Source organism: Ciconia boyciana, chromosome 10, assembly GCF_034638445.1.
Source record: "Ciconia boyciana chromosome 10, ASM3463844v1, whole genome shotgun sequence".
Lineage (NCBI taxonomy): Eukaryota > Metazoa > Chordata > Aves > Ciconiiformes > Ciconiidae > Ciconia > Ciconia boyciana.
Window position 1 is genome coordinate 20,191,032 of NC_132943.1, and position 12,335 is coordinate 20,203,366.

The window sequence follows — 12,335 nt, forward strand, 5'->3', positions numbered from 1 at the left end:
GTTTCTTCCTTTATCGGGAGAAGCTGGTTTTGTGGCATCAGCTCTCATAAAGAAAGGCCCAAACCCGGAGGTTACAGTCAATCATGCCCTACTCGCGCTCTTGTTCAGCTCCCTTGGGTTCTTTGCTACTTGCAAAGTGCTGGTCTCACACAAGCATGATGCTAATGCCACAGGGGAAAATACTGCAGCAGCAGCAACGTGCCACCATCCAGACAGCTTCCATCTGCTAAACCTGGGCCTTAACATCTCGGTGAATAAAAGGGATTTAGCATTGGAGGACTTGCATCAACGATTGTCTTTGGCTTTGAATTAACTCTAAAATTGCTCCCTTCTTACTTTGTTAGCACTTGATGGGAGTTTCCCAGTACTTCAAATCAAAGAGTACCTCTGGTAGTCTTTGTTCATCATCATTGCATATATAACTTCTCCCTCCTTTCTCCAAAATTTAAAACAAGTCCATGCTACCCAAGGATGAACAAACAGGAGAACGTTAGATGCTTGGCCACAGCCTCCATGAAATTCCAATTGCTTAAAGAGGAGAAACAGAGATAGCTCTAGGGGCATATTCCTTGTGTAATGGCTTTCCAGCCTTCTATATCCATTTAATAATTTGAGTGTTATGCCAAGCCTCTAACTTGGCATGGAAAAAGTCAGAAAGAAATGATCCTGCTTTTTAGTCCAGCAGGTCAGATCTGACATAAGCAGCATAGAATGTTGTCTTTTACATTGATAGAAGACCCAGCAAAGCTCCAAATCCTGAAAGCATGAAAAGCTTTAAAAACATGAGAAGAGTTGAAGAATAAAATGATTTAATAAAATCCATAACAATTTAAATCTTAGTTCATCAGCAACAATGATATTTTCTCACTCAAAAAAATACTGAGAACTTGCATAAGAATTTGCTAAAACTATGGGTGAATTCAAGATATAACTTCAGTTTCAAGAGGTTAAGATTTCAGGAAAATAAATGTAACCAAAAGGCTACACACTGTTGATGGGGAACATGCAGCTGTTTAGTTGTGTGACATATACAGTTACTTAGATTACTTGACTTTACTGCAATTAGAAATTACGTCGATTTAGGCTTACATGTTAAAAATGTCTTTTTAATGTACTATATAGTATTCTGAAATGAAAAATACTGTGGTTTGATTGGCTTATGGTAGATGAAGGAAGCAATATGCAGTTAACCTGGCTTTAAACTGATTGCTAAAATATACAGCACAGAATACCAATGAAGAGCTAATAAAGTATAATTAGGGCTGAGTGCATGTCATAGTATTTGTCACAGAAAAATATTGAAAGTAATGGAATTGCAGAGTGAAAATAATAAAAAAGCCACAGACCCAAGCATAGGGCAATTTAAAATTAAGTGAAATTACATGGTAAATTATAGTGTAGGATGGATCAAAATTCTGTAACCATATTTTTAAGGTGCTATAAGCTATGCTACTTAGCTGCCAGCAAAGAGTAGTGTATCAGAGAGCAAAAGAGAGAAGGAAGAGGCATTTTATTAAGCAAAAGTAATAACAGATTCTGACAAAGAAAGCATCTGTTTTCTGTTGTAACAGGTATAAGTATTTTGCCTTTGCATACACCCACGTCTTACTTATTAATAATGAGACAGTTGCAAAATAAGTTAATACATCAAAAAGGGAATTTGTCTTTTTTAAACAAGGCAGCTGTTTTACTTTGTGTCTCCAGGAAAGAAAAAGTACTTCAGATATTGAAGATACAGAAAGTTGTCATTTTGTGGACACGTAAATATCTAGGAATCATTGTTAAGGGAACAGCATTCTGGGTGAGATGAGATTTAAATTTCACAAGTTTAGGTGCATCACTACAGCTCTGTCATTAAAGAGTTGATCTCCTAAACAGTCAATTGAGGAGAAAGACTCTTCTGCAAGGCAATTCAGAATAGCTAATGTGGGTACCTAGAGGTACCTAGACATGAATATTCTGGCAGTGAATTATAAATTTTGTACCCAGCATTCCCAGAATAAGTTTTTCCAAGAATCTGGAAGACTGAACTTAGGTGATACTTAGGCTCCTTAGAATACAAATAAACAACAAAGTTATATTCCCACCAGGCATATTTTTGTACTTTTGAGCTTCTATAGATCTGAATGCTTTTGGAAACTTCCTGCGCAAATTCATTCCTCCTGTAGCATCATTAATATCAGTTATATTATGTACTCTTTCACACATATCTTTTTTTTGGTCATATCTCTGTTTTTACCTGTTGAGTTGTTCTTGAAGTAAATCTAATCGATTCTCCACTTCCCCATATATGAAGTCACTTTCAGTTTCACAGATGCCCCATGCAACATGGGGTAATGCTGACTGAGTTGGGGAGTCCTGGTACTCCTGGATGTTCTCCTGCTCCCAGTCTCTCTTATCACTGATACCTGATGAAAAACAAACCATATAAAATTATAGTTTCATATACATGCTGTTAGACAGGGGTTGGCACCCCTCAAGCATCCCACTTACTAGTGCTTCTCAAAACCTTGAAAGTCAAATCGGTATGCTGGCACACTGCTTGAACAACTCTCTTTGCTCCTTACTGCTACTTAAGGAAAGATAAAAGTGGTCACATCCAAAAATGATAAAATTCTGACTTAACAATAGCAAAATGCTAACATTTTGAAGCTGTAGATAAACAAGCAGCTTTGTCTAGTCAGCATCATCAGAGTTCTGCCACTGAATGGCTCCTATTTCTTTAATTTTCTTTCTATTCTTTTACTAATGAAGCCTCAATTTTTTCAAGGTTTTTTTAGCAATTTGTTGTTCACTGAAATTAGAAATATTTGTTCTAACCGAAGTGCATTAAATGATGTATTTGAATGTCTTTGATTATGTGTTTCAGAGACCTGGCTAGAACCTCTTCTCTTGCCCTTGAATGTGCTATTGAAGTGTATTTACTGTTTAGCTTTTTGGTGTAAAAGGAGGACTTGCTGCATTGCATTTACAGCACTGATCATGCATTACAGTGCATTGGAATGTCCCCTCTAGAGAAAGTTGCCAGACCTCAGCTAGTTGCCTTTCTTACCAATAATTGTAACACTGCTTGTCTTAACAAGGTTGTTGAAGTGTAATACGTTTTCTCTGAGACAGAGGCCATTTAATGCAGCTCATACTGCTTGCAAAGGGATACTGGTTATTATTTTCAAAAAGGAAATTAATTTTCATTGATGTAGCTTTTAGCATCACTAGTCTCCAACCCAACCCTTACGTTGTAGCGTAAAGCATGTCTCAGAGGCTCTTACAGTACTGGGGGTGAAAGGTGCCAGTTCATTTTGTTTAATAATTTGTGAATCCTAAAAAAATGAAATATTCAGCATTGCTGGGTCATTCAGAGATCACTTTAATGTTAAATGACGCTTCACAGTAAATAATTCTTTTTTTTCTTTTTTTCCTTTTTTGTTTTTCCTGTTTGAACTACAGGTAAAATTTTGGATGGAGATAGAGAAAATAAATTTATTTCAAGATAAAAAAGGCCCACTTGCATAATTATGATCTTACTTCAGAGTTTCAGCTAGCTTGCTGAATTTAGTTCCCCTTCTAATCCTTATATATTGTATATACAATATATAAAGTATATAAAAACATACTCTTTATATGAGCCATTTGTATTTATTTATTTATCTCCAGCCCTTTGTAAAAAAAAATGATGATGACTACTCCAGGCCCCACCCTGTGCCTGCTGTACCCAAGTGCCATCCCTCTTGTCCCTCCCCATTCTTGGCTCTCTGTGATCAAACACTGCACCTTGCCACCCCACAGAACTCAGGGGCACTCCTTCCTTTTGCCTGGATTTCTGGTTTGAGCTATTTCTCCTTCCTCTTTCAATTTGCTTAATTTACACCTCTGTGCATTTATTAATTAGTTTACATTCCTGGCTCTAGGCTTTTTCTCCTGTTCACCAAGCTGATGAAAGGCTACAAATAATTTATCATGGGATATATGAGTTGCACATATCCTTATCTGATGCAGAATGAAGATCTTGCTGTGAGCTTCGCAGAGACTACAGGTGACATATTTAGGACGAACAGTGCTTTTTCTACATCTACCCCGCCCCCCTGCCTCAAGCCTTTGTTACTTTGAGTGAATCTGTTGTCACACAGTCAGTCAAAAATTGCTCAGTACCACTCAGATTCTCCTCTGCTGTGATAAAAAAGGCTGTTAAAACTTTAACACCTGTTCAGTACAACTCCCATTAGGGTTGTATTTGTAATTATTTAACTACATGAAGTTACAGAATGCATTAAAAGTTCTTACTGTGCTCAGGCTGCTGCTTCAACATACAGCTGGACAAAATCCTCGACTGCTTATAAAGCATCAGCCTCTGTTGCATGAGCAGTTGGATTTGAATGCCACATCCCCCAGTAGTCCCTGAATGGTTTGCTCAGAGCTTCTCCTAGCACTTCTCTTGGCACTGCATGCTGATAACTCAGCATAGGTTGTATTCATTTCACACTTGTGACATTTTTCTAAACAATCTTAGTAGCCAGAGCCATGTTTCAAAGAAAAGAGAAAAAAACACAGTGTGGGTGACATGTGAGAGGTTTGTCCAAATGCTATTAGCTAATCCTTTTCAAACACATCTTTGAGCAGTGTTGCTCTAAGTAAAAAAAAAATAATAATAATAAAATTCCTGCTCAGATTTAGTGTTTCAAGTAGATTTAGCCAGGAAGGGGAGCTCTCACTACGTGACTCCAAGTGGAGGAGGAGACTTGCTTCTCTTTTTTATCAGAGAAAGGTGCTTACTGTATTGTCTGATCTTTGGTTAGCAGGTGGTAGAAGGTTTCCTGGAGCTGTAGAGAGTGTTTGAATTTCATGTGACATGACCTATAACTGTTTTTATGCACTGAGCAGAAGGAAGGGGGAAGAGATTTCATCTTGGCTACACAGAAACCTGTTCAGCTTCTCAGCCACTTAAGCCAACAGAAGGATAGAGGAAAATAGTCTCAGAGAAGCATGTAATTTGGTTTCAGCAGGCACACACGGTGCAATTTGCAGTGTCCAATGAAGTTGGAAAGCTCTCAGCAAAGTGAAGTGAGCAGACTATGAAAAATTCAGGGGTAAAATTTTAAACTATGGATGTGGGTGCAATGGATGTTGTAAATCCAGTGGATTTACTCTTAAGCAGTGAATTTCAGGAGTAGAAACTAAAAATACAGGCCATACCTTTCACTGCTTTTTAATGTCCTGTAAAAAGCAAGTTGTTGGTTATTTTACACAATAAATCATTCAATAAAATAACATATTTTTCAATGCCATGGATTATACTAGGGAAATCACAGCTGTTTTTTGTCCCAGAATATGTATTTATAGACTATTACAATAAACATTTAATTTGTGACAAAGCAAATGAATTGGTACTCAAATTATAAAATAAGTTCATACACTATGAGCAAGTTAATACACTATAAGATACGGTATTGTACTGTTCTAAGCATCTTTTCAGGTACTTCCACATCCACAAGTATCCCCAGAAAAGCCCAACAGCAGTTGCAACTTTAGAACCAACTATGTTCTTCCAGGGCTTGAAGAATCCTAGACTGAGAACTAAATCAATAAATGTATAACTTGGTTCACTTGAACAATTCAAGAATCAATCTTATAGCCCAAATAATGACCAAGTGAAAATAGAAAATAGCACTTTTCCGCAATATATAGATTACCAGCTATGGGGAAATTATCAGGTCGTCTCAAAAGAGCCATATGTTTTAACATTACGAGTTGCATTTCAGGATTATGAGAGAGTAGTTTATGCGGTTTCTGCCCACATTATCCAATACATTATTAATAGTCTTTCCATTCATCAACAGTAATGACCAAAGTTTAAAACAAAGCTAAAGATAATTAAATATATATCAGTCATAGTGGTAATGAATTGTGGTAGCTTTATACAAGTGCATTGGTATTCAAGAATTATAGGTGGATTATAAACATATATACATACAAGCAGAGTTTACTTCAAAATGTCATTGTGTTTATAACTACTTTTATGGCAAGTTATAACCAGTCTCTAATTAATAGCAGGAATAAGAATTTAGTTTAAAACATATATCAGTCAAAGCTGATCCTATTTTATTGACCTTGAAGTTTTTATGAAAGTTGCAAGAAAGGTAATGAGCTTTCACACACATTACCAGAAGTGCTAGATTACAAAGTGGAAAAAAGAATGTGGTCTTAATCAAAATATGTAACCTTTAGACATGCTAAATTTAGCTGAAATAAAATCTGCGATAGGTTGCCTTGGAAAACGTTGCTATAGCTGCAAGGACACGTTTCTGGTTATTGATAGGGGAAAGGTAAGATTTCAAATTGCAGTATGTATGCAACAAGTTTATGTGGTGTAGATTTATATAGCCCTAACCTGAGGAGACCAGACTTCACATATTCATGCCATTGAAATGTAAAAAATACATTGTTTGGCCTGATTAATCATTAGGATTGTTTAAAATTATAGTCTAAGAGCCTAAAGTTTATTGAATGATGGTTCAATGGTTAAATTGCCTCAATCGAAACAAACTGCTGGGGAAAACAGCATTAAACAGTGAATATGTAATTCTTCCCTTCAGACTGAAACAATTACAAATGAACTTTCGACAATATTTAAATTGTATATTAATCTGGGGCTTTTCATTAATTTCCCTTCATATAACTGAGAAAATTAATATTTTAGTATATTAGATGTAATTTTAATTATGTGCTTTAACTCTATGTAAAATTAACTGAGATTGCATAATAGTTTTTGATCATTTGTCATATACAAAATGCCAAACCTTTGTTCTTGTGTTTTACTTATGGAAGTTAGGATTTGGTCTGTGTGATGTAATGACAATCCTTTTAACCAACATGTGCAGCAAACCAGGATAGCATTCTTTCAAGCTATCATGAATTTTTTTCACTTAATTTTAGTTGTGCCTTGTCAATACAGAAAATTAAACTAATTACCTGAGAGCATTTTTTCGTGCATGTGCAACCATCACTAGGTTTATCTAGCTCTCATTATCTAGGATATTTTACTGTCACCCAACCCTGGCATATCAAACACCCTTTGAGGGATTCTTTACTGCTTTGAGTGCAGTTTTCGTCCATGGGGACTCAATGAAGTCCAGTACCAGTTGAAAATTTTAAAGGGTTTGTTTAAATGGCTTTCCTAAGGCAGTTCAGTTACAAGATGATTTATTAACAAAGCCTGGAATAGCCTTTTGGAGGTTCTGTAATCCAGTCCCACAGCCAGTGTATTAAACTACATTAATCCTTTTGAGAAACCATAATTTTATAAACTAAAATATTTTTTCTTGTTAACCTTTCAGGAAACACAAAAGTAAATACTATGTAAAGAATCAATAGAACCATTCAGAAAATTATTTTTGATAATTAGATTAAAAAAAGATGTCTACTCAAACTTTACAAAATAGCATCAGCTAGATTACCTTTGCAAGAATTGCTTCCTTTGTCAGCAAGAATTTCTTCTGTGCCATGAACCATTTCTTCAAAGTCCACCTCTGTGGTTTTCTCTGTAACAGATGGGTAATCAGCTATCCCAGAGAACAGGGGCTTTTGCTCATCTTCAATGGAGGGCACAAAAGATGATGACCCACTTTTTTTTTCCTCAGAGTGTTTCTTAATAGATTGATAGTATCTGGTGGTGTCCCCTGAGCGTTCAGGATCACTCTGATCATTCTCTTTGAAATAATCTGTTAAATAGAAATAATTGTGTATAATAATATGCAGTTCATGAAATTGTATTCCGGTTTATTCTGGTCTAAGATGATGGAGATGATTATTATATCAGTTAGGAAGTTCACCAACTATTAGAATAAATTACTTTAAAGCCTTTTTTGATTCCTGTATCAGAGGAGATTTATATTTCTTTTGAAGTCCTAGAAGATATTTGCATGTATGCAGTAAGGATTCGTAGTCCCTAATCCATAACTCTTTATGCAAAATGCTGCTTATATCAAAATAGCAAAGGTTTTATCCAACACAGCCCTCCTGTTTTACTCACTGTTTTTTCCAGGTGAGGATGAGATTTGAGAAAGCCTTATATTCCAAATTTTTTAAAAAATAATTTATTATTTCATTCCCTCTTCCAATTTCTCACATTCTTGGGCATTTCTCACAGTCATGGATGTCAGACTCAGTATCAGAACCACCCATTTAAGTTATGCCCACATAAGAGCATCTTTGCTCATTATTCTTTTCCCAGAAAAGGCAAATGTATTAATCAACGACTTAACCTCAAAATGTCTGGGCCCACCTAAATAGAGAGCATATTTCTCCATGCTCATTACTGTCAAACCTATATTTAGGATTAATATGGTAGAGAGAAACCCTATTGGTACAAAAAGAAGGGAGTTTCTTGTCTGTCTTTGTGGCATCATCTCAAAACAACTTTCCGAAGTAGCCCAGATTCCTTAGCCTTGAGAATTAATTGCAATGCTCTGAACATCCAATCTTTTGAATAAGAAAAGTACACAACATACTGTGATATATACGGTAGCAGAATATCAGTCAAGTTGAGAATGAACCTTTCGTTCATCACATTCGAGGTCTGTAGTGAGGAACAGCAGATTCAGTGCTCTTAAGAAGCGGCAAATAAAACTAGATTTAAAGCAGATGCCTTTAAAAACACATTGTAAAAACTAAATAGGATTTAAACCCAAGAATGATCATTTATGAATATAGAGAACTCCTGATCTCTTTTCAGCATAAGCTTGAAGCTAATTTCCAATTCAATATTTAGTCTTACCTATTTTTAACTGAAATGTCAAGATAATTCCAGTTCTGCTATTTATTTAAAACACATTTTAGCAGGGTAGTCTCAACAACATATAAATTCTGTAACTAGTTTGCATTTACTTCCTGGGGAGACAGCATGATTTCCCATCTGCTTTGTGCTAATTACTAATCAACATAGCTCTGGAATGCCTGTAGTCTTTACAGCCTACAGCAGTGGTTAATACAACATTTAGTATATTCCCTAGGTTTCTTCTCTGTTTTCTGGTCACTATAAGGAAATGAAACTGTGGCGTCATCCAGTCCTCTTTATTTGCACATATAGAGAATGCAACATCTGTACAGAGCACACAGAGTCCAGACATCTGTGAGCAATGAGGGCAGGTAATGGTGAACAAAATAAAACCAATACTAAAGCAGGCCTTCTGTAACTGTACCCTCTAGACCCTCCAAGGGCAATGAACACATCCCGGGACTGAAGTGACTTTATTTGGCTTCTGTTAAGCAGGATTACTTGCTATAAGTGATACTAGTGATACTCTGGTACTGTGAAGGCATCAACACAAATGCAAATGGACTGGCAGTGTAAAGCTTTTGGGGGATGCTCAGACTGGAGAGTGAAGTACCATGTTCTCTGCAATCCCATCTCCAAAACAGTACAAAAACAAAAGAAAGCTTCATAAGAAAATTCTACTGTAGATGTCTCCCATGGCTTTTCTTGTGGGAATATATGGTGAAATACATACAGTCATGCTACAGTAAATTGTCTTAATTACTTACTGCTTGAATGACTTCATCCTGTGAAAAAGACCTTCTAATGAAAGCTTGAAATTGCCATTTTTAGGGTAATTTTTTATGTTCATGGGATTTTGTGCACTAACGGTAGCTGTAATGAGCACCCTGCGGAATACAAATCAATCAGTGGACTAATTTTAAGAAGAGGTCATTGAGACTCTAATGAAAAAAATTGTGTAGCAGCTGAAGTATAACAGACCAGCTTATCTGTGATATTCACAGAATACTAAAATATCTAGAAACAAGAAGCCAGATTCTGCTAACAATTACACTGCTGTAAAACCAGGGTAATTCAATGGATATCCCTGCATTTAGTCTCCATCTATATCAGAACAACAGAATATATTATTTTCCAAATTCTGTCCAGGTATAAGGAACTTACTGGCATTAGAAGGAAAGCGGAGATCTGTTGAATGTAGGGTCCTGCCTAATGAAATCAGGGAAGATTTGTTCATCAGCTGATCTATTTCAAAATATGCATCTTTGGCTTTACTGCTGTTTCTTTATCTGCTAGCCATCTGACTACATTCAGAGAGTCAAAAGTTGTTTTCCTTTTAAAAGACTCCTATTTAATGCTAAAGATTCTTCTGTCTGGAGAATAATCCTGTGATACTCTGCACCTAGAGTAGGAATTAAAATGGAAACTGCATTTTTTATTTGACTCTTCAGGACTTGATGGTGCAAGCTCTGTACCTCAGCTCAACAGCTTAGCAGTGCCTCTGTAGCTCAGTGGAAATATGTTACAAATAATACCTAGGTAGTGCTTTATTCAGACTATGAATTTCTCCCATTTCTCCTTCCTTTTGTAATGAAATCCAGTCATTGGTTTGGAATTAATTTTCCAGGAGAGAAGAGTTTTCTGTCTATGTATGTGCATGTATGGATAAGTTCACTTTCTATCACACAAACTTGAGGTTTCAAAAGGTTTCTCTTCTCCTTTCTCTTCTGTTTCCAAAATAAATGTAATCATTAAACCCCCCCTATCCTCATAATTCCTTCTTCCTTTTCCAGTAAGACAAGTTTCAGTCTCTGATTCTGATTGCTAGAAACTATGTTTTGCTGAAGACGATTATTTTGTAACTTCCTGCTTTACCAAACATGTAAAAACAACATTTACACTCTTTATGGGACTCGTTTTAGCCTGTTATGTGTTTTGGGTGCCTGCCAAGTTTACAGGCAATGTCCTCTGACATTTGCTGTCTGGAAAATCCAAAATCTTCATAGTAATTATCAGAAGGTTTGTGTCCTGCTTTTCACGCTTGCACTGGCAAAGGAAGAGAAGAAGCAGCATTGTCATGAGGGCAATGAAATATAGCTATGATATGGACTCTCAGAAATACTGGCATAAAATCCAGCTTGGTGGGATGGTTACCAGAGTCAAACAAGTTTCTTTTGTGTGCCATGGTCAGCCTGTAGTATTGAAGTTTTGCATTATTCAGACAGTGGCAGTCTGCATGATCTAGACATATTTTCTCTTAACATATTAGTCTGCTGCAAACAATATTGCTGAAAGTGTCAGTAATATATTACATGTGGAGCAGCATTGTTTAATATTACTGTAATTTCATTAACTGGAATTTGTCATACTTAATCAGGCTAGCTATGTAGCCTACTGTTTCAGAAGGTGGCAAATTTTTATTCCCTTTTTCAGCCGTCCAATAAAAAGTCCCATGATATGCCTAGACAAATTCAATTTTGTGCAGGAAATGAGGTGAATGACTTCCTCACCCCCACAGAAAGCAATTTATATCCTAAACCATAAAACAGATAATCCTCATCATTAACATGATCTGCGTAACTATAAATCTGTTCAGCAGACATGACATCTTCCCTTTCCTTTGAAAAAACCTACCATATTATTTTACGCTACACCCAGTATGTCCCTTGGTAAGGAGAAATGCACACTGTGACTTGGAAGGAGGGATGGTTGATTGCTCAAAAGGTCTGCAGATCCTCAGATTCCCAGCAAGTATTTTGGTTCAACTGTTACTAGCTCTTTTGTATGTGATATTCACAAATATTCCTGTGGTGGACAATCTGTCTTTCCTACATATGAACAAAATATTTTCTAGTCACTATGACTATTTCTTATCTGTTCTTTAATTTAAAAATGTCAGTTACCTTGTCAGAGAGCAGAAAAATGCCTTATGTGCCCACCCATGCACCACTGGCAGCAAATATTTGGAAGGAAAAGTCAGTGACCAAGCATTTCAGATAGTATGTTAAATACAATACTACAAACAGGGTTGAAAAGGTATAAAATCTCAAAGATGTCAAAAAGTCAAAAGCTGTTGATGCATAATTTGACCACTGATGTTCAAACCATGCCTATGTTTTCCACCATATAGATGGGGGGCAGCATAAAATCAGTCAGGGAAAATGGTAATCCTAATTCCTACAATCACTGCTGTTCACTTAGTGGTGTGAGAACAATATAATTGATACATAATATTTATATAAAATCAAAAATTACTGGTACTGTGCAGCAGGACCCAGTGGGGTGATTCCAGAGAAGTCTACTCAAGTCGTATGCGGGCTAAACTGCTCTATAAAATGCCAATCAGGGACTGCAGGGTTATTAAACTACTAATTAAAATGCTCCTAATTCTTTTTCCTTGCTGTTTGCTTCATGCTTAGTTGAATGTGACTGGTATGGAGTACATTGCTAAATATAACTGAGTGCCGTCCGATAGACTAGGTAACGGAAGAATATCAAAAAGGAGGAAGCTGACTGCTTGTGAACATGAAAATGAAAAGCAACCCAGTGTCTGGTCATTCAGTAG

General features: G+C 36.3%; 1 protein-coding gene across 1 annotated transcript in view; it reads right to left on the minus strand.

Moving 5' to 3' along the window:
• KCNH7 (potassium voltage-gated channel subfamily H member 7) overlaps positions 1-12,335 on the minus strand; it is a 237,926-nt gene that overhangs the window by 2,940 nt on the left and 222,651 nt on the right. Inside the window, exons 13-14 of the mRNA XM_072874303.1 lie at positions 7,452-7,703; positions 2,240-2,408 (exon numbers count right to left, since the gene is read on the minus strand). Coding sequence (XP_072730404.1) covers positions 2,240-2,408; positions 7,452-7,703 — 421 coding nt within the window. The remainder of the gene's footprint in view (positions 1-2,239; positions 2,409-7,451; positions 7,704-12,335) is intronic.